This window comes from Diadema setosum, chromosome 7 (genome assembly GCF_964275005.1).
Source record: "Diadema setosum chromosome 7, eeDiaSeto1, whole genome shotgun sequence".
Classification (NCBI taxonomy): domain Eukaryota; kingdom Metazoa; phylum Echinodermata; class Echinoidea; order Diadematoida; family Diadematidae; genus Diadema; species Diadema setosum.
In genome coordinates this window covers 20,535,498-20,558,917 of record NC_092691.1, presented here as the reverse complement: position 1 = coordinate 20,558,917, position 23,420 = coordinate 20,535,498, and the positions used below count along the sequence as shown (strand labels likewise).

Here is a 23,420-nt window from a genome sequence, read left to right as displayed (position 1 = left end):
CAAGGCAATATTTGTTATGGTCTCCATAAATACACATAATTTCATACTCGCCCCTTTGGCAGCCAGTCAAATTCTGTTATTATATTACCTGATGTGATGTCACTGCAGGCAATTGCTTTAATCACAGCTACATAAGTTACATGACTGCAATATGACCAATCAGCGACCAGTATTTACGTAAACCATTTACAGGGTAATAAAACATTTTTAAAAACAAAAGCAGGATTTTCACTTCATCCATCCATGAGAGTAACATTTTGTAGCCTCATTCATTCAATCTTGATAATGCTCGTTGCATTTCAGTGTTGTGATGTAAAAAACATGTCAGCAAAGTTCAAGGTGAGTTTTATAAATACTCTCTCTGTCTCTGTAAAATACTGATAACATATACTACCAGCAAACAATTTGCAGATTATTTCTCACGATGCATTTTCTGCAAAAACAATTATTCACAGGCCATTAAAGTTCTTGTATGGCTGCTGGAATGGTTTTTACAAGAAGGCTATAATGGTGGCAATGTGTAAACCGAAACTCCATGCTCTCAGTGAATAACTTCAATATAACAAAAGTACATTATATTAAAGGGATCGTATAGTTTTGGTTGAGACCTAATTTCAGGTTTCTAACATTTTTTGGTAAGATAATGAGAAACCTCCTATGAAATATGATAGGGCATGTAATTCTATGAGGAATTCAATGTTTATTTGATGAAAACTGGTTTTGAAATGGCTGATATCCAAAAAAGAGCGATTCTAATAAAGTGTGGGACCCACACTTTATTACAATCGCTTTGTTTTACTTTGTTTTTGGATGTTTCAGTCATTCCAAACCCGATTTTCATCAAATACACTTTGAATTCCTCTTAAAATGGTATGCTCTGTACTATAGTATAAGTGCTTTCTTGATATCTCGCAAAAAGTTAAAAGCCCAATTCTCATCTCCACAAATATTGTACCATCCCTTTAAGGTTGTGAAAACTAGAAAATAGTATCGGAAATTGCACACCTGGGAAAAATATTACACTCTGATAACAAAATATACATGTATCACTGGTATAAGGTAGAACAAAGAAATGCTGTATTGGAGAAATGGGGCACTGGAAAGCTGGGTGGGTAGAATGTTTCTTTTTTTATGGAGCATGCATGTGCTATGCATGGCTCTCATTGACCAAGCAAGATATGCAGCAATATCATGGGTGGAGATATTGACCAAGCAAGCAGCATTGGGCATGATCACAAAATTTAAAAGGAAATCAAACTCTCGGTGAAACTGTTCAATGCATGTATTTTAAGACAGGAAAATAACTTTTCTGTCTGCAACAATACCAGGTTTTCTGCACAGTACAACAAATTTGATTGTGGGGTAGCATGATCATATGTGATATCAATAGCACTATAATAAAAACAACCTCGGGTCTTGGATATTTTTAAGGTCAGGTGGGTTTCACCAAAGAGGAGGGGGGGGGGGGTTATGTTGACCTTTCCAGATGATTCTCACCTCAATCTCATTCTCATCAAACATCCTTAGCAGATCTCTTGGCACCAGACTTGAGAAACCCTGTCAAAGATGACAACACACAAAACAAAACATGAAACTACAGATGAACACTGAATGAGAGATTTTGAAGGGCACACTGAGCAGCTGTCATTCACAGCTTCACAAACTAAACATGTCAAGTCACTAATCAGTCAGCCACCACTAGTACATCACATTGTAGAAAATACAAAGTTTTAATGAATGTTTCCTCCATGGCTGCTTCCTCATTTGTTGTTTTATTTTGCTGCTGTTTTGGTCATATGACTGAATCTGGGCAGTGTTCTCCAACACTTCACAACAAAATTGGCAATGCATAATTTTCCAGACCAACTTTATTTGAAGTATGTCTAGAAATACTGACAGCTCTTTTGAAATGTATCAAATTTGTTATGATTGCATGTGATTGCAATTATCCATGTATGTGGTTTAAGTGTTTTAAGGAAATCACTGTAGAATGGGGAACAATATGACCAAAAGGAGAGATATCTTCCTCGGCAAACCGACTCAGCAAACTTTAAAGGCACATGGTCCCAGTGGTTTAGTCAAATGTGTACACGGGCGCACGGCGCAAGTTTCTTGTAGAGACCTACGCTATTGACTCCTCTTTAGCGCTTACGCTGTGACCCATTTCCCAGAGTCCGAAGAAGTCCGATCCACTGTAGTCAGTGGTCCGATCACAGTTCGGCTCATGATTCGACTGAGGGGGATGACAGCTTTAGCAAACTTCTTTTGTGATGTCATAATAAGAAGCGCATGTGCACGCACCCTGACATTACTACAGACTGTGTGATGCACAGAGAAGACAACGAAGGCATCGTTACTTAGCAACACCTACGCGCTTTACTCTTGATGACAGCTAAACTTCAGCAAATCTTCGTATCAATGCTAATGGTGATCAGCAGTATCATCAACAGCGCCCTCTACACTACCGGGACTATGCGCCTTTAACGAACAATGCTTTGCATTCAAGTACCTGGAATTGCCTGTATGGATCTGAGAAGCATTATCTTAAATGACAGATCAAAGCTGCACAGGAAATATAAATACAATCAAGAAAACACTTTAAATGAACCTGGATATTTCCAAGTACACAATCTGTATGATACTTACTCCATTCCACAGATTGTCAATGTAATGTTAGCTTGTCTGAACCGACTGACTTCCTACTGTTAATTTTATTACAGATGAGGAAACCTCGCTTCTATACATGCCAGTTTCCTATCAAGACAGGAGCTTGGAAACATAAAGCAGGAGGGGGGGGGGGGGCTGCAGCCTCGCCCATCTGGTTCTTCAATCCATGCAAGATATATAACTGGAGAGCAATTTCTTCAATGGCTGGATGACAAAACCCTACTTTTAATACTGTACAAGCTGACATTTTTGCAGTGGTTTCATTTTCGGGAATTCCACAATCGAATTTAAGCTGTGAAAATAACAACACACAAATATATAAACACACAAAAGTACAACTTCTAAAAAGAAAAGATATCAAGCCATGCCAGCGCTGGATCAATCACAAACTAGAAACTACCGTAAGTCTAGCATGCTGCCTGGCCTATGCTGTAGCGATATCTTGGGCATGACAACGCACTAGTATTATACTTCAAATGCAGTACACACTTCTTGCTTTATGAGCAGGGAATCACCAAGTAAAACCATTCAGTAACAGTACCGTCGCTTGTTACTCATTCTTATCTATGTCGATAAAGGTGAAGAAATAACAGAGCCTCCCTACTGCGAAATTTATGATAACAACACACAAAAATGTCAGATGAGCAGCAATTCGCAAAAATACATCTACACAAAACATTTCAGCTTGTACAGTACTCCCACGTGAAATAATCGTAGCAAATACTCAAGACAAAGTGTATATGATTGTAATGTCCTAGGCATAAGAGGCCACACTTCAGTCATCAATACTGTAATGGCTGATAAGATGTGACCATCACAATCATGATCTTGAATGCACTGACCATACCTATGACTGAAAACACAGAGAAAATAAAAGGAACTTACTTCCATGAATGAGTCCATCTGTAGCCGGACTCTGTTGACAAAACGCCATTCGATGACTAGCCTAAATAAATAGCAACGGTTGAAAAATAAATGTTAAATACCTAAAGTTTCGAAAACATATGATAAAAAAACCTCTAATATGAGGTAAAAAAATCCACGTCCAAAGTCTTTATCTGCTGCTCATGCAAATGCACATTAGTGACACAGAATTAACTCACCCTATGTAACCTCATACCACTTCAAACTGTGTAATATAAAATTTGGTTTCCTAAATGTATGAGAACCACTCGGTTCAAAGATCTTATCATTCCCATTGTTGTCAAGACAGGGTAACTTTTGGTAAGTGAGTGGACAGAACAGCCATTAAAGGACAAGTCCACCTTCATTAACATAAGGATTGAGAGAATGTAGCAATATTAGTAGAACACATCATTGAAAGTTTGAAGAAAATCGGACAATCCGTTCAAAAGTTATGAATTTTTGAAGTTTTTGTGCAGTCACTGCTGGATGAGAAGACTACTGCAGTGTATGATTTCACATGCGTACAACAATATAAGGAAAATATAAAAAGAATTTCACAAAATTTCATCTTTTGAAAAAAGTACTCATTCCCTTGACTTGTTACTGACATATGTTATGGGTAATATTATTCCCATTGCCTTTAGAAAGAGGCAAGTCAAGTGCTCTTCTATTATGCGAAAAAAGTGAAAATATGTTGAATTTTCTTTACATTTTCTTTATACTGTTGTTCTCATATGACATCACGAGCCTTAGTAGTCTCCTCATCCCGCGGTTCCAACACAAAAGTTTTAAAAATTCATAACTTTAGCATCGATTGTCCAATTTTCCTCAAACTTTCACTGATGTGTTCTACTAATATTGCTGCATTCTCTCAATCCTTATGTTAATGAAGGTGAACTTGTCCTTTAATTGAAAGGTCCCTTGATGACCATTGTGTTTGACTGTTGTATTGCCCATCCTTACTCCCCCCCCCCCCCCCTTGCAAAAATGTAATACAGTCAAGCCCCAATTATCCGACTGTGTTGGAACCAGCAGCCACCTGGATAACTGAAATGGTTGGATAAGGGAATTATGTTCAAGCTTGATAAATTCTAGTCATCCCGCCATGTTTGGACTGGCAGTCATCCAGATAAGTGATATGGCCAGATAAAAGAATTTTAAGCTCAATACACCATGAAATTGGGGGGGGGGGGGTATTAAAGCGCCATTGTAAATTTACTACTACTGCAATTATCTACATGTGAGGTATTCGCATGTTTGTTAAATCACATGATATAGAAATCAAATCAAATATAAATAAGTTATTAAGTAAGTTAAAGCTCGTATTTGCAAGAGAACTGCTGTTCTGTTTTTGGCTGTTAGTAAGATTTCTCATTGAAAAAGCATAAAAATGCAAAGAAGATTGTGCGCTAGCCCCTGTCCAGATGACAGAGAGATTTAGAAAAGCGTTGGTGATCGCCAGACAGCTGAGGTCTGACCGTACTGACATTCGAGTGCAAATATGTAAAATTTTGGACAGTATAATGATTTTCAAGTACTTGGGCAATATCTTTCTTTTTTTTTTTTTTTTTTTCATAGGGCTGCTACCATTACGTGCAATGAAAAAGCATTCACATGAAAGAAAGTTCGTAAATTATTTCCAAAACTGGGAACTGGCGAGAGAAATACTTACTGGATGTACTCTTTCTTGTTGTCATTTGTCAAGGGAATATTCTTGCCACCAGGCTTCAGTTCTGTGGTTTTTGTCTGTTTGTGTTTGAGGCAAGAAAAAAGAAAGTATGTACACAAATATAAAAACATGATCTCGTGGGAAAAATCATCACACAAGCAAACAAACACATGCGGAATTATTGTTTCAACTGACTATCCTTTGTGACATATATAAAAAAAAAATCACATGACACAATCTGAGTATGAAGAGATATATGTCACTTCAAATTGCATCTTCCTTTAATACATCAAAGCAAATTGGAAGTTTTTTTTGTTTCTTTTTTATTACATTAACATTATTTATGAAACAATCTGGAGGGTATATGACAGTAATTACCAAAGATGATAGAGATATAAGATACGAAGGCGCGCGATAAAGATGGACACAAAATGGCTACCCTACATGACGATACAAAAGAGAGCTAAGTACAAACTCAGTACACCTAGGAACATCATTCATTACCAAAGGTAGTGGTATTTTTATTATCTTAAAAAGATTTAAAAATTATAGTCGTAGCTTTTTTTCGATTAAGGGGATTATTTTGAAGAACGAGATTTTAAAGTAATAAAGATTATTTCGTGGAGGTAAAAATTTGGCAACAACATGATCTCACAATCAAAACGCTTGATAAACAACAACATCTTCAACGACAGCGCGTCTCAGGCAAAGACACACATCACATGAGACGCGCTGTCCCCGAAGCCGCTGCTGTTGTTTATCAAGTGTGAAGACAGCGCGTCTCAGGTGACGTGCGTAATACGCTTGAAGACCGCGCGCTGTCCATTTGTTTTGTACAGGATTAGCGCGCACTTTCGTGTCTTATTAGTTAAGCGTCTTTGGTAATTACTCCATCAATTCAGTTGTATCCCTGTATGAGACACTGATAGAGTCAAAGTGAAAAGAGGCTGCTCTTGCCGTACCTGACCAAAGCTCTCTTCGTCCACTGCAAAGGTCAAGTCCAGATCCACAGGGTCATTGTCTCTGATCCACTGTAGTGAGCTGTGGTACTCAGAGTCCTGAAACAGATGAGGTGCAAAAAATGACAGCACTTAAAAGTCATTGTCATCATCAGTCTCTATACAGTAACATTACAGGACACAATGAACAAACACTACTAAGACAACTGCTGTTACATCTGTATCTGTGTGTAGCTGCTGGTTAGTGGCTATCATATACCTCTTATATAGAATCCTCTCATCTGATTGGTTAAAAGGGGAGTCATGAAAATAGCTGTGCCCCATTGTTGATCAAAATGACGTCATGATTTACTGTGCCCGGGGCACAGTTGATTGACTGTGCCCCGTAAATACGTTTGGAGTCAGACAGTCGCAACCCCGTCAACATAGATCACAATGCCATGTAAGGTATGTGCGCACCAATGATACGACCGCCGCACTGTCGATCAGCGTTGATTACGAATGCTACGGTTATCTATATTTCGGAATCTATATTTTCGGTATATAAAACAAATAATGACTGCTTGATATTCGGGGCACAGTTAAAATTATGTAGGCCCTCGGTGATGTGAAAACCATAACCATGCCCTCAGCTTCACTTCGGGCATAGTTACGGTTTTCACATCACCTTGGGCCCATAATTTTTACTGTGCCCCTCACAGCAGTCATTATTTGTATACTGTATGCTGCTATGATATCCGGGCTTCTTAGGATATATTCTAATAACACTACTCTTCTGTTTCCCGATTTCCACTTCCATTCATACGTACTCTGGTACTCACTCACAAACTTGCAGCGAATCACTACGATCCATTTGAATTGATGACCTTCCTTTATTTATTGATTCCAATGTTGCAAAGACTGTACACTTCCTCAACTATCGAATCATTTCCATCACCAAATGACACTATGTGACTTTTTCACCTCATCAAACTGATGTTCAATTTGTACATGGTTGTAATTAAGAATACAAGACATAGGCAGGAGTAGAAGTAGAACAGAACAGAAAAAGAATAGAGCAGGTTGAAAAATTGTACGCCTCCTCCAGGTCATAGCATCTCCCCCTTTCTTTCTCTGTCAGCCCTGTCCTCTCTGCCTTTGCATATGTAGGGCCTATACTAGTACAGTGTGTGTTTCTAAATCAGAACACAAGGTGGCGCTATTCACAGATAATCTTCAGTAATAGCGTGAATGCATGTATGTGTATGTGTGAGAGTCCATGTGCGTAAATGTACAGCATATGTATGTGAGACAGCTGTGTATGCCATACATTTAGTGAGTGTAATTTTTCACGCATTGGGACTTTCCTACAATTTTATGAATGGAGAAATTCACGATCATGACGTACACCAATGAATGGAAAAATGTACACATACACATCGCATTATGTTGGGATCAGAGATAATACTTTTCTGTGTTGTTGAGTTTGCAAATATCGCCCGACTTGTGAAATTCATGAAAATAAAAAACCCCATGAAAATATATGGCATATACAGTATTCAACTTGTATGTAAAAATATATGTATGCTAGTCTATATTATATATCATATAATATATATGGGCCAACGCGAGAAAAGGGCCCTTAGTGTCGCTGCGCGCAAACGCCACAAAACGGCGCAGAAGTTTGACAAAGCAATACGCACAAAAATAAGATCAGCAAGCTAACTGCGCGCACATGCCTAGACGCATTCAAAAAGTGACAGAATTTGGACAAAACATGCTTTTTTGAATGTCGTAATGGGGTCATTTAGGAATGGACTTTCAGAAAAAGGTTTGCATATCTCTAAATACGTCAGAATTCCTTCTACAGTGTGGAGGTGAAAACTCATTTTCGTTATTTAATGCCCTAAGGGTCATTTTCTCGTGTCAAGGCCCATATATATACACTGATAGGGAGAGATAGATTGAGACAGAGAGAGAAAAAAAAAGAAAGTAAAAGAAAGAAAAAAAAAGATAAGAAAAAAAAGACAAAGAGACAAAGAGGGTCAGTCTGGGCTAGTAGTAGTTTACAGTTTGAGACATCCCCTTCCCAACCCTCATGATGCTTAGAGGACACAAAATGCAATTAAAAGTCATATTGGCCAGATCAAGAGCAATGGGATATGAGTGCTTACCACTGACTCCATGTCTTGTAGTGTGATTGCCTTCCCAGCCATCATCTTGTAGAATGGTCGGATGAAGAAAGCTGCAACAAAACATAAAAACAGAGGTCATTTCCCAACTTTATGACCCCCAAAGAGATGCTATAAAAAGTATGTGGCATATCATATATACTCCGCGGCACCTACACAAACCAACAGTAACTGCAAAGACATGAAGGCAACATCTCCACAAGAATGAAATGAAACAAAACATAAGATTGACTTCAAGCACTTTATCTCCCTAAAGAGTCAGAGGTTGTTACATTACACAGTAGAGGCCACATGAATATGTACACAATATCATGTTTGCTCGACAATAATCAATTATCAATAATCAAGAGTTGCAAAGATTTTCTGTATTTTGCTTTAAACAGTACTAGTAAATGGACAAAAATTCAAATGCCAAATGGTAGGTTTTTCTTGCTCTCAGTGAATGTTTGCAGGGACTCTCCAATTATAGTTGTTGATTTTTTATCTGTGAAGAAATACTGAAAGAATTGTAGACGTCATAGTGTTAAAGGACAAGTCCACCTTCATATACATATGGATTGAGTGGATGCAACAATATTAGTAGAACACATCAGTGAAAGTTTGGGGAAAATCCGACAATCCGTTCAGAAGTTATGAATTTTTAAAGCATCTGCGCAGTCACTGCTGAATGAGGAGACTACTACAGTGTATTATGTCACATGCGTACAACGGTATAAGGAAAATAAAAAGAGAATTTCACAAAACTTTGTTTTTTTTAATAAAGTGCACATTTCTTCGACTTCGTACTCGTACATGTATGTTAAGGGAAATATCATTCCCCTTGCCTTCTGAAAGAGAGAAGTCAAGTGTTCTTTTGTTATGCGAGAAAAGTGAAAATATGTTGAATTTTCTTTATACTTTCTTTATATCATTGTACTCATGTGACATCACAAGCTATAGTAGTCTCCTCATCCAACCGTGGCTTAAAAACTTAAAAAACAGAAACTTAAAAAATTCATAACTTTTGAACGGATTTTCCGATTTTCCTCAAACTCTCAGTGATGTGCGCTACTAATATTGCTGCATTCACTCAACCCACATGTCTATGAAGGTGTCCTTTAAACAATAAAAGACAAGAGAACATCACACTCAAGGAACTTTAATTAATACTCTCTCCTCCTTGTTCCTTTTGTAAGTCAATACTCATAACCGAGCAATGCTGCCATATTGACAGATATCACGAAAATTTGTCATGAACAATATTTCTACTGATTTATAGAGCCATGTGGTCACAAACTACTGCAATCAACGAAACAAAGCAAGCTTATCAAGAAAACTTGGAAGGCATCAGTTGACAACACCACATTACTAACATGGGACTAAGCATTATTTATCTCCCACTTCCCTCCCTCCCCCCCCCCCCAAAAAAAAAAAAATGCCTCCAGGCTGCCAAAACTCACCGTCAAGGAGTTTGCCGTGGAAGACAGCCATTCCTGCCACTCTTCCGATGAACTTAAAGTAAGAGATGTGATCCTCGTTGCATATTCCAGAGTCAGGGTTGATTTGCAGTGTGTAGTTGTCCCTTTAAGGTTACGAAAAAGAGAACAGAGGAATATATGAAAAACAACCCACTTACATGGAGCGTTTCATCATCAAGAGTTTATGGACTGATGGTTGGTTGATTCATCTGTCTTTCATTGTGTATTCAAGACAATAGAATCTTAGAAAACAAGTGCCGATAAAACAATGTGACAAAAGACATATCTAGCAATAAAAATTAGTGAACATAAACATTTTTGAGAAGGGTGAAAAGTAAACACATTTCATTGTAAATGCAGTTACCTCATCACGTCTGACAAGCAAATGCACATCACACCACATAGCTGTGTTGGCATGCCACTTTAGTGATCATATCATTTCTCTATGTTTTGTCATATTTTCCCTTACAATTTATGGATAACAACAGCTACTAGATTTTTTTTTTTTCAAATCATCGTCAGTAAATGGTCAGGAATTACACAGAAACATAATCTAGTTTCTCAATCTGCAAGACAAGGCCAAGTAAAACATCCTTGACCAATGTTCAAGCTGGAAGGCACACACATCATCGGGAAAGTGCATCCTTGCCATTTAAGATTGATTTGAGACCTAATTGCTCTGTGTATTTTACAACCCTTGAAACCACATTTTTAAGATGTTGTCTCAGTAATTCACATTTAAACAGAAAAATGTGATCAAAATAACACTGCCTGTAATGGGTAAAATAAGAAAATATATATAAAATAACTAGACTCGGAATTTGTCAAGACTGACAAATTAGGTGATCCGATTTTTTTTTAAATCAATGATTCGAGTCCTGATCGCAATAGGCATGACCATATAGGTTTCATCTGTGTTCAGAGACATTGGCCGTGTGATATTTGGATTCTCATTTAGAAAAGGGAGTCATATCTGCCATCTTTGGTACCAAATCTGTATACACTATAACGAATATACAGCAACAAGTACATATGACCTTTGACCCCACTTTGCACAACCTAGATGGCATCTGAGCAAAAAGTGGTTATTTTGTGAAATGATTCTTGTAACATGATCTTTGCGTGTGCAAAATATGGGAAAGATAAGACATGTATTCACCAAGATACAGGATGAAACATTTGTGACCTTTGACCCTAATTTACATACGCAAGATGTTGTCCGATCAAGAAGTTGTTATTTTATGAAATAATGTACGTGACATCATACTGACATGAGCTAAACATGTGCAAAATATGGGGGTGATAGGGGCTGTTTTTCTTGAGTTATTGCAAAGAAAGTTGCAGAAAAATAGAAATGGCTCAATACATTGAAGATAAGCTTTAATTTCAACCAAGTATTGTAACATGATCCCGACATCATATGAAAAAACAAAGGGCACGGAACGATAGCGCAAAGTCTCAGTTACAACATACTAAAATCTGAGAAAAATTAACCGAAAGGTAAGTGAGCTAGTGCTCGATAAAGACAATCATGTCAATTTTCACATCTAGAAAAATTCCCTCCCATAGAGATAACACGTCATAACGAAGAAACAGAAAGAAGTACATATGACCTTTTGACACCACTTTGCACAGACAAGATGGCATCTGAGCAAAGAGTGGTTATTTTGTGAAATGATTCTTGTAACATGATCTTTGCGTGTGCAAAATATGGGAAAGATAAGACATGTATTCACCAAGATACAGGATAAAACATTTATGACCTTTGAGCCTAATTTACATACCCAAGATGGCGTCTGATCAAGTAGTTGTTATTTTATGAAATAATGTTCGTGACATGAACTAAACATGTGCAAAATATGGTGGTGATAGGGTATGTTTTTCTTGAGTTATTGCACATAAAGTTGTAAAAAGAAAGAAACATTACAATACATCGAAGATAAGCTTTAATTTCAATCAAGTTTTTTCACGTGATCGCGACAACTTATGAAAAAACAAATGGCACATTCACGATAGTCCTACGTCTCAGCTACAACATATTAAAATCTTAGAGAAATTCACCGAAGCATAAGTGAGCTAGTGCTCGATAAAGATAGTCATGTCAATTTTCATTTCCATAAAAAAAAAAAAGATTACACGTAAACTGGTCAAATTTGTCAATGTTACTTTTAATCCCTTTTTACGAGGTGAAGACATCATTCGATTAAAACTTTGATAAACAAAACTTAAAGAGCATTAAATTGGCTACAACATATTAAAATCTGGAAGAAATTCACCGAAGGATAAGTGAGCTAGTCGTCGATAAAGACAATCAGGTCAATTTTCACATCTAGAAAAATTCCCTCCCATAGAGATAACACGTCATAACGAAGATACAGGAAGAAGTACATATGACCTTTGACCCCACTTTGCACAGACAAGATGGCCTCTGAGCCAAAAATGGTTATTTTGTGAAATGATCCTTGTAACATGGTCTTTACGTGTGCAAAATATGGGAAAGATAGGACATGTATTCACGAAGATACAGGATAAAATATTTATGACCTTTGACCGTAAATTACATACCCAAGATGGTGTCTGATCAAGTAGTCGTTATTTTGTGAAATAATGTACGTGACATGAACTAAACATGTGCAAAATATGGCGGTGATAGGGTATGTTTTTCTTGAGTTATTGCAAAGAAAGTTGCAGAAAGGAAGAAATATTTCAATACATCGAAGATAAGCTTTAATTTCAACCAAGTTTTTGGACGTGATGCCGACTCCGTATTAAAAAACGAAGGGCACACTTACGATAGCCCAAAGTCTCAGCTACAACATACTAAAATATGGGAGAAATTCACCGAAGCATAAGTGAGCTAGTGCTCGATAAAGATAGTCATGTCAGTTTTCATTTCCACAAAAACTGCACTCCCATAGAGATAACACGTAAACTGGTCAAATTTGACAATGTTACTTTTAATCCCTTTTTACGAGGTGATGCTGTCACCCAATCAAAATGTTGTTATTATGTGACTGAAAGACCATTAAATAAGCTACAACATATTGAAATTTGGACGAAAATCAACAAAAGAATAAGTGAGATACGCTTGAGTGAACTTAAAATTTGATGACGTCATTTTGAAAATTTACTTTTTTTACTTTATTAAGAAATTTGATATCTTTTCATCATTTTTCCAGCATTGCCAACCCATGAAATGACATGTACAACTCATCAGCTTTCAGAATATGTAAAGAAAATGGGGGGTCACCGTCCATCCTGATGAGTAAAATCGGATTCAAAATTGGCGGTTTTTTTGCATTGTTGCACTGTATATCGCCATTGACGCGCGCGCGGAATTTCAACTTTGACGGGCCCGTGTGACGTCATATTGAGTCGGATTAACTTGAAACTTGGTAGAGATATTCCTTGACATTTCAGGCATCCGATAAATGTGAAAAAACGGGAAATTTCTATTGCGTATGAGCTGTGCGTGCGTATATGTGCGCGCGCGTACGCGTCCGTCCAATTTTTTTCAATTTTTCAAAAAATGCTCCAATTGGTCTGAAACGTGTGCAAAAAAAATTTGAGCTCGATTTGAGCATACAAATATTTCAACGCGCGCGTACGCGCACGTTTTAAGAGAAAATATGAATTTTGATTATATGAGTAGAATGCGCTTGACTTGAAATATATGTGACGTAAATTTCATTGAAAATTTTCATTCCATTAAAGAGATATGATTGAGAATGTGTTTTCATATAATGACGTCATAGTGACGTCACGGTCGACTGATCACTTTGATTTTAGTTCGATTGCCGTCTTTGGGAGATGATACATGTATGGTATAATTTTGACATTGATAGGAAGAGCACTTTCTGAGCTAACCTGTCCACAACTTTTGAGGAGAAAGAAGAAGAAGAAGAAGAAGAAGAAAGAATCCGTACAGATACAGAAGGTGATCCGAGAGGATACTCGGATCACCTAATAAAATGGGGGGGGGGGGGGGGTTCATAGCACTTACATTGCTGAATACTCAAAGAGTCCATAGTAAGGGTTGAACATTTCTTTGGACAGAAGAAAGAACCACTCCCTGTGGGAAGAGAACATTGTATTGACATAAATGTGAAATAAAATGATTCGAAGTAATGGGGAATTTTAAGTATCACCATTCAAACACCTATGCAATGACATAACTAACATCTTACTTCCCTGTACATTCATTTTGAAAAGTGGTACATCTTTGCTACATATAAAACACACCTTGGTTTGAAAATTTAACATAATCAAACTTAAAAAAGAACAGAAAACAATAGTAGAATTCAGAGCTTAACTTGAAGATCGTAACTCATGTGGGTGCAGATGGCAGTGCATATATACAAATTTAAACACAGATTATTTTGGGAATGTTTCTAATGGCCCATCACTATTCTTGTGATGGTACTTGATTTCCTGGTCAGAAGGTGGTCCTACTCCCACAAACATGGAACCCTATGTCAGGGCACCTCATTACCTGGCGACGCCTCCATAGTCTAGACCCGTCTCCCCTGTGAATTCGATCCAGAGCCTGGCCTTGAGGAGGTCTGCATTCCTGACGCTGCTGATGCCTCGGTACGAGTCCTCCAGCAGGTTGTTCCGATGCACCTTCAGCTCGTACCGGTTGGGAATATTGTTCTGCAGACAGAGAGCGAGTTTCTTTAGACTTTATAGGTCTACTGTTGTGTATTGGGATCAGTTTCCTTAAAGAGGTACGCTGAATAATTGTATCGTAACACACAGTAAGTTTATTTCCAAGAGTAATTTATTCAAGAGGTCCCTTTATGGCATGTCCTCTCTCTTCGAGCATAATATTCAAAGTCTTCCTTGCATCTTACATTTCACTCCATACATCCACGATGCACAACTGGTTGACATACAATCAAGTGGTGAATGGCGGTGGAGTCTTTATGCTAAAGAAATGTTTTCAGTTGGGCAAAACTTTGGTTGTTTTGGAAACAAAGGCTGGAATAGTTTTTAGAAAGGAGGTAGTATATTCTTGAATTTGTACTCAACAACAATTCCAAGTAATGAATTAGGGTAGGACAGGATGCTTGGGTTTGACTCAACCTGGTCGTAAATTGTGGTTTGATTGTACTTGGTGTTACATTAAGATGGAGAGATGGGGCTACATGATGCTCGATACAGTGAGGGACTAATGGGATCATTCTAACACTCAATCCACACAAACATTTAAATGACTTTGTCCTTTAATCCTTCACACAGTGGGGTCTACAAGCAAGGGTCGTATGGCAAGAAATCAATGAAATGTACTCACTGGTTTTCTTAGCTGCTGTTTTAACAGGTCGTATTTCACCTTGTAGTCTCTTGAATAGGGTACCGCCTGTATGGTGAAGATAACAATATCTGAACATTATCTTGAGCCACTACAAATGTGTGCATCAAAAAAAAAAAAAAAATCCTACTGTTGGTACTTGAAATATTGCAGGGATGTACTAAGACTTCACTAATATTCACAGGAGATTCATAGTAATAGACTAGGCATGACAGCTTAACAGATTTGATAGTGCAGTGGTTTGTAGACATGTTCTTGCCTGCTTTCTACATGAGAACAGAGTGATTTTGGGACACAGCGGATGAAATGATATTAAAGAAACGTCGCTGACTGCACGATGCTTGGAAGCAATAGACATGAATCTTAATCTTTGGCGCCAAGGCCCTCAACATAGTTTACCAAAGGCTCCTGGTTCACTATTGAAAAGCCCGCCGCACACCACACGACTTACGACTATACAGCTGGCAGACTTTGGATGTGAAATAAACATACATGTTTATTCTGAGGATATTGTGATTTATTTTGGATCCAAAGTCTGTCAGCTGTATAGTCATGAGTCGTATAGTGTGAGGCGGGCTTTAGAAAGACTGCACATAACAACACAGCTATGACGACTGCGATATATTCGATAATATCGTCAAATACTGCGGTATATTCAATAATATTGTCAAAAACCAACCTTACATCTCTTCTAGCCATAAGACGTAAATCAATCACGTTAAAATCATTATTCTGCACTTCAACAATTAGCAGCTCATTGTCTTTCTCGGTACATGCATTGGTTACAGGTAATAATTAATAGATTTCAAGAACACAAAACCATGAAGGTTAAAGATACTTCAGAACAGAGTGACTCACAGGTCCTGCTATTGCTGGGTTCTGCAACCTTGGATCTTCCCACTGGGTGGATTTGGTAGCTGGGTGGAGTGGAAGAAACAACACATATGATAAATACAATATCATATATATTTTGTTTGCTTCATGTTTAAATTCAAAACAACAAACACACACACATACACACAAAGAAGGGACAAAGGTTTATTATTCAAACTTAGGTATCATTTAGAAGGGAATCTTATAAAAGAAAGGATCACAATCACATTCATTGTTATATTTGAGCTGGCACTATCCCATACTGCCTTGTAACCAATAATCACTTCCACTGTATAAACAGCATCTGGTATGGATATGATACTTGTCTGTACTAAATCAATTCAACAAATACGCATAAGTCTGCGCTGTATTGAATAAGTCTACAGAAACGGAGCGACCAGAAGATGGCAGCACACGAGAAGCTATTCTACGGTACAGTTTGTGCAAGAAGTGGTGTTTTCGAACCCAAAATTGGTTAGTAGCCAAAGGGCAGGTGTTGGTTCATTTTGGCAGGCTTTGTCCACATTCAGCCCTCATCCACAACATACACACAGAGGAAATTGTTGTTTGCACATACGATACCAACACTCCGGAATCACATTACTAGCCAACAGCACACTGCTAAGATATTTGGTTTGTCCCTGGGGTGATATGAAGAGTAAATAAATATTATTAGTGCTTACTGTGATCCACAAAGAAGACTCTGCCATCAGTGTAAACTCTCATCTCCCATCCAGTCTTTGAGGGGGAAAAAAGAGAAATATTCCTATTGATACATCTTGATTTCATTCATAGAAGAAATCATACAAACACAGACACCAGGGGTGGATCTACGATTTCCGTAAAGGGGGGAGGGTTGCACACAATTTTTTTGGTGCTACTTGCGGGTTTCATCTCATTTTTTTTTCTTTTTCTTTCTTTAGTTTCAACGACAAATAAAGAGGGGGCACGCGCCTGGTGCACCCCCTCTGGATCCGCCTCTTGACACCAACCTTTTTACTGACCTTTATTCACTTTAATCAAAGGTTGTCATTTTGCTTCGTTTTCCCTTTTGCACTGACAAAAGAATAACACATTCAAATGAATCTTTAGTACTGACAATGCTAATTCATCAATGTGAGACAACTCTGCTATCACTTGAGAGAAAGAATACACATGCAAAGAAACAAAAGTATTATTGCTTTTTGGCACAACATGTATGTACATGCCAACAAGAAAGCTGGTTCTGATACTGAAGTCTCCCATTTCATGTTATAAGCATGCTAACCATATCCTTTTATCTTTTCAGTATTTGTTTTTGCTGTCATAACAAAAGAACCATTCCGCATTTCACATTTCATTTACCTCTGCTTGACTCTGAATGTTGGAGAATCAAGAAACAAATGTCACAAAGTTTCTGAGATCAATAGTGGATGGTTGGAGGACATGTTTCAGGTTAAGCAGAGAAAGGATGACAAGCCTATTGATTTTGCACACTGTCAAGAGGTCTGGGTTGGCAAACTGTTAACAATCCAATGAGACAGGGGAACATGGCTACAAACTCTTCTTCACATTGCTACAGTAAGGCATTTTTATCTCCAAGCTGATAACCAGCTATTAAAGTCCTCTCTCATGCTAGTCACTCTGGAGATCACCTGGGAGATTTTATGGAAATCAAACGTGGAAGGCCTGGAAAAAATTTCTGTCATACTAGCAGATGAGCTCCTGGTTGAATAGCTGATAACCAGCTATTAAAGACCTCTTTCATGCTAGTCACTCTGGAGATCACCTGGGAGATTTTATGGAAATCAAACGTGGAAGGCCTGGGAAAAATTTCTGTCATACTAGCGGATGAGCTCCTGGTTGAATATTTCTTGTCCGCCCTTCTGCAGTGCAAGTACACGTTAGGGTTGATGCACCAAACAGCCCACAAGACATTGTTGGTATGCTGACCTTCACTTTTCACCCAGGAGTTTACCCCTGATACCTTTCATACTACAGCGTCACCTGGAAATTCACATGTACACTCAGGGACAGTTCGAGGGTAAGACTTCTGAAAGGTCACCAGGCTTTTCATTCCCAATTTTACTTGTCATGCCTTCCATACTACAGTGCCAAAAGTGTGAGTTCCAGGGAGATCTCTAGTGAAATTTGCTAAGCATGAAAGAGGTAACTTTACGAATCGACTACACATTGGCATGTTTTCTACCCTCACTGAGTAGTTCCCTTACAAGGGAGAAGACTTGAACCCCGCCCTAACCCCACCCAACTTACCGGTAGTGGTCCTAACTCATCCTGGTGTCTCTGCTTTCTGGGATCTTCCTGCAAAGTTTAAAAGGATGCATTGGAAAATATTGTAAGCAGGGGGTGTCAACCTCTGCAGATCTAGAAACATTCTCACAAGCAGTTGAATTAAACATGTTTCAGGCATAAATCATAGTTTGGTGAAAAAATGGGCAAATTGCATTTACTATCAATTTCAAATCAAATTTCAGAAAAAAAAATATATATGTACAAGAAACCCATATTTTCTCCTTTTTTGATGAAGAAAGAACTTAAATATTGTAAAAGATGCACTAGCTTGCAGCTCTAAATGAAGGCAGATCTCTTACAACAAACAACCAAACAAAAATAATGAAAGGGGATATATATTTCATGATCTTGTCTCCACTTTTGAAGTATTTCTTTTTTCTGAACATTTCTCAAGTAATGTAATTACCGCACAAATCTTCGTAATCATCATTTCACTTTCCCAATGACGAATATTCATTTATGATATCAAAATATTTATACAAAAATATTTCATCTTTAGATAAATTGTCTTTCATTCTGAAATCCACACACACAACACTAACTTAGAACTTCTGCTGTATAGATAACTTCATTTTAAGGATGAGACTAGGAATATGTGCCACTGATAATTTGTTATTATCCAAGTCTTCTCTCTTAAACAATGAAGTATGGCAGACAAATGTCATTTGAGTTTTTACAGCAAATACACAAGCAACCTCAACAACAATTATTCTTACATATACAGAGAAACATGAAGTAATAAAAAAAAAATGAAATAAATGGCAAGAGTCATAGAGGCTTCCCCGAGGATTTTGGTTTGAATTTTGACCCTGCAGGAAAGGCCAAACCTTACAAGTCGCAGTCATCGTCACTTACCCACGACGTCGTCCTCGTGTTGTGATCGATGAAGAATATTTTGCCGTTGGGTGCCCTCTGCATCTGCCATCCGGGCGGTAATGCTCCCAGGGGGTCGTCTGCTGACGGAATGATGGCTTGTGGTGCTGTGGGCTGCATTTAAATAGCACAAAGGAAAATTGTTGTTGTGTGAGAGCATTATATGAATCACAGTTTAGATCACAAGCACCAAAAATGCTTGTATGCATGCATATAGGTATATACTGAATTTTGAAGTTTGTTATGTACCTTGTGAAAAGCTTCTTGACTTTAACATATTCTTCTTATTTACAGATGAAGATAAAAATGCATAAAGAAACCTTCATTTTCTCCACGTAAAGAGCCGTTGTGAATTTCCATGGGGGTCTGATTGGAGCATTCCACACATAAATCCTTCTTTTTCACCAAAGTTTGATGTAACTGAGAAACCAGGAAATAGGTCAAAGGCTTTCTGACAATTTCACTCTGAGTGTTCTTGTAATAATCACTTTTCCATAAGTCCTCATAACTACAGAGTGTTTCTGCAATGACAAGTGGCATGAAATCAAGTCAAGTGCTTTTTGTAACAATCTGAAGTAAGCATTGTTTATTCTAGAAGCAAAAAGAGTTCTGCTTACCGTTGCGCTCTGTTGTGCATTTGCCTGTAGAAATTAGATTGAAGCAAAGAGGAAGTTAGCATTACATGATAATGAGATTCCATGTACATGTCGCAAGTGCATTTAATAGTAAACAGGCTTTTGTCTCTGATTTTCAGTTTTCTACTGACATAAAATTGTCAACATGTTTATAGACACCTACCATCATATCACCTTTGCATACACTTCTCCAAATTATGTTTTGCTTTAAGTCACGACGTACCAGAGACTCCTTAACTCGTTCCACACACCTAGTAGGCAGGGCTCGACACTAACGGTGGCCTGGTGGCCAGGGGCCACCAGAAACGCACATCGGGCCACCAAAATTTCAGAAATGAAGAATTTGGTGGCCTGATCGGGCCACCAAAAAAGGTCGGGTGTTTGCCTTTGGGCCACCAAAAATAAAAGTTAGTGTGGAGCCCTATAGTAGGTCAATCTTTAAATACATAAGGTGACTAGAATCGGACAAATGTTCATCACAAATGAATTCTTTCCTCATCCACTCGGTCAGTCCAAAACAAATGTGGCAAAAATTATATTTTACATATGTTTGACAAATGGGATAACTTGAATTTGGAACACATGACAGAGAGATGTTTTTCTCCCTACATCCACGCCGTGGTACTTATCACATATGTGATATACTTTTTCGTCAGCACTTTTTACCATACCCGCGATTGCAATCAATAAAGGGATTGCTCGCATCTATCGGCCATGGCTAAGTCCAAGCAAGCTCTAGTGGCACATATCCATGCACATTATACAATTATCGATACATTAGTATTGCTTGTTATCATCTTAGATCTAATGTAAGTCTCGTTCATTTGACTGCCATGGACTACGGTTGTACTGCCTGTGTTGTTATACTCAGCATGATTATATAAAATAAGAATCTGCATGGTTGATGGAGTACATTTTTATCAAATCTCAAGTTTGTCAATTGATGTGGAATATAGAGCAAATAACCATCTCCTATTTCTCGGGCAATGGATACAATCTAACTTTGCCTTGGTGATCCTTGAGGTGTCTATCAGCCCTCGCCTTCAGCTCGGCCTGATAGACACCTCGCGGATCACCTCAGCGATGTTAAATTGTACCATCGCCTTCGCAGTTGCTGATTATTTGCTTACCATAGGTGCATTTCACACATATTCATCATTAATTCTGGTTGGCTGGACCCAAGGCAAATGATAATGAGAAACAAAGGAAGAAGACAAAGAGAAGGGGAAGAAAATAGGGAGAAAATGAAGAGGGAGAAAAGTAGAAGAAAATAAGAAAAAGAAGTAGAAGAGAAGAATATGAAGAAGACGGAACAGAAAATGAAGAAGTCAAAGAACGAGAGTTGCAAAGGAGCTGAAGAAGAAGAACGAGATGACAAAGATGAAGGTGGAGAGAAAAAAAAAGGTGAAGAAAAAGGAAGACAATGAAGAAAGAAATAACAGAAGAAACAGGAGAAGAATGACTTTTTTTCCTTCTCTTTTAAGGCTTTCGTATTTCAAGCTATATGCTTATTTGACGACAGTCTTCTGCGTTCACACTCCCAATACATGTGCCATAATTCAGTCAGATCATTTGATTCACTTTATCCCGAGTGGTTACCAATTGACGTGTTCTCTTATTCTTTTCTTTAATCTGTACACATATATATCTCAGTTTTATACTCGGATGTACACACTGTATGTTCTATTGTCTTGTAAACAAAAAGAAATTGACTGTATTTCATTTGTAATATATATTCGATGCTGAAAATTCCTAATAAATTCATTTGAATTGAATTGAATAATTATTGTTACTCCTGTTGACTTGGTGAGAGTCAACTTACTGCCCCCGTGTCCTCATCATCTTGTCCCTCAATTGTGTCTTCCACACTGATCACCCGCCTGGCCAAGAACTGTGCCCGTGCTGCATCCGTCTGGGAGGCCCCCCTTGTGGGTGTTGTCGTGCTCCTGTCCACGAAACAAGGACAAAGAGAATAAAGAGGTCATATTCATGTAGGATGTTTTGAAAACTGTCACCTTAAAATCATTGGAGGAATAAATGCAGTCTCCTATTTTTTCAATTTCTGTGAACTGATTAACATCAAGAGGAGGGGAGTGAGGAGTTTGGGGTCATGCTTCATGACCTTTTTTTTTTAATTATTATTGACAGGGATAGCCCCTTTTCGATGACAACATCAGTGTCTTTAACTTCACAAGAGGAAAACTCCATATTGTGATATTTTGAGCTTCAGTTACTGCAAAGATCTTTTCACATAAGAATGTATAGATCAATAGAGCATACTTATCCTCCAAAACTTCAACACATATGAATTTGAAAATCAAAGAAAGAGTGATTACTGCTAGTACATGATTAGAAAAAAAAATACAAACACTATCAAGGAAATGGTATTTTGGGGTTTTCTTTCCCCTTGAAAGCACACAAAGAATACAGACAGACAGACAGACACAGGCCAACACAGAGGACACACACACACACACACACACACACACACAAACACACATGACAAATGGGAATGCCTACGGTGCTGTGGGTCTCTCCCACTGCGTCCGCCGGTTGATGTGGTCCACATAGTAGATCCTGCCGTTGGCATCCACGCGCTCCTCCCACCCCTGGGGTGTGACCGGCTGAGCCTGCGACCGACTCGGGCTCCTCCCCCTTGACTGGTCATTCTCTGCATTGGCATCCACTATCTCCCAGTCATGCTAGGGGGAAAAAGTCACAAACAAAAGACTTTTAGATGACACTTGTAACCAAAGTGGAAGGAAAATATAAACATCATTTTGCTCCTTGCTTAGATGTGCATGGCTTCAAATTGCTTTAGGCTTAATCTTGTTCCTTTTTTTTCTCTGTCTTTGATTTTAATGTTTTTTTGGTTGTTGAGTTTTTTGCAGACTTGCAGACTTATGAGTGCCTTTCCTGGGGATATTCAATCCTTATGGATAGGAACTGCACACAAATTTTTATGTAAATACATAATCATACATTTCTCCTGATTCTGCAACATTGTAAGGATAATTTTGTGTGTTCTCTGTAAAGAGGTCATACATCGGTCATGAGCAGAATTAAATCATTGTAAAAGTAATTTGTGATGACTTTCATGTTCAAGGATTTTACTATCTAATCATGTCAGCCACAAAAAAAGCAAAAGAGCATCTATGAATTTCTCATGTTTGACTGCAAATACCCTCTTTTTTGCTTTAGTTCACCTCTTACTTGCTGTGCAGAGCTCTCAACCAATCTGAATATATGTTCAGAAGCATTTTATTGCAGAATGAAGATATCACCCTCCTTTGCATGGCATTACATTCGATTTTGTTGCAGGGGGTGGGGGTGAAAGAGGAATTTCGCACCGTTCACCTGGATTTACACGGGTAGAAATCTGGAATTTTTCCTCCAGATTCAAAATGGTTTGGTGTTAGGTATGTGTTAGTTTGATCACTTGTCTATGTGGGATGAATGAATGCCAAATGATGACATTAAAATATTCCATTGCAAACTTCATGGGAAGTACATTGAGGGTCACCTGACCAGCTTCTGCTAATAAGCCACTCTGAAGAAGAAGCTTTGCTTTTTTCCCCCTTTACTTCTTCGAAGTTGGGTCTCTGCC

At 38.1% G+C, this 23,420-nt stretch overlaps 1 protein-coding gene across 1 annotated transcript in view; it reads right to left on the bottom strand.

The window, feature by feature from the left end:
- Positions 1-23,420, bottom strand: part of LOC140230429 (E3 ubiquitin-protein ligase NEDD4-like) — an 82,040-nt gene that overhangs the window by 2,722 nt on the left and 55,898 nt on the right. Inside the window, exons 9-24 of the mRNA XM_072310583.1 lie at positions 22,334-22,515; positions 21,636-21,759; positions 19,796-19,819; positions 19,161-19,292; positions 18,267-18,314; positions 16,697-16,751; positions 15,999-16,057; positions 15,123-15,188; positions 14,322-14,482; positions 13,833-13,901; positions 9,812-9,933; positions 8,355-8,425; positions 6,205-6,300; positions 5,246-5,319; positions 3,553-3,613; positions 1,498-1,557 (exon numbers count right to left, since the gene is read on the bottom strand). Of these exons, the coding sequence (XP_072166684.1) occupies positions 1,498-1,557; positions 3,553-3,613; positions 5,246-5,319; positions 6,205-6,300; positions 8,355-8,425; positions 9,812-9,933; positions 13,833-13,901; positions 14,322-14,482; positions 15,123-15,188; positions 15,999-16,057; positions 16,697-16,751; positions 18,267-18,314; positions 19,161-19,292; positions 19,796-19,819; positions 21,636-21,759; positions 22,334-22,515 (1,404 nt within the window). The remainder of the gene's footprint in view (positions 1-1,497; positions 1,558-3,552; positions 3,614-5,245; positions 5,320-6,204; positions 6,301-8,354; positions 8,426-9,811; positions 9,934-13,832; positions 13,902-14,321; positions 14,483-15,122; positions 15,189-15,998; positions 16,058-16,696; positions 16,752-18,266; positions 18,315-19,160; positions 19,293-19,795; positions 19,820-21,635; positions 21,760-22,333; positions 22,516-23,420) is intronic.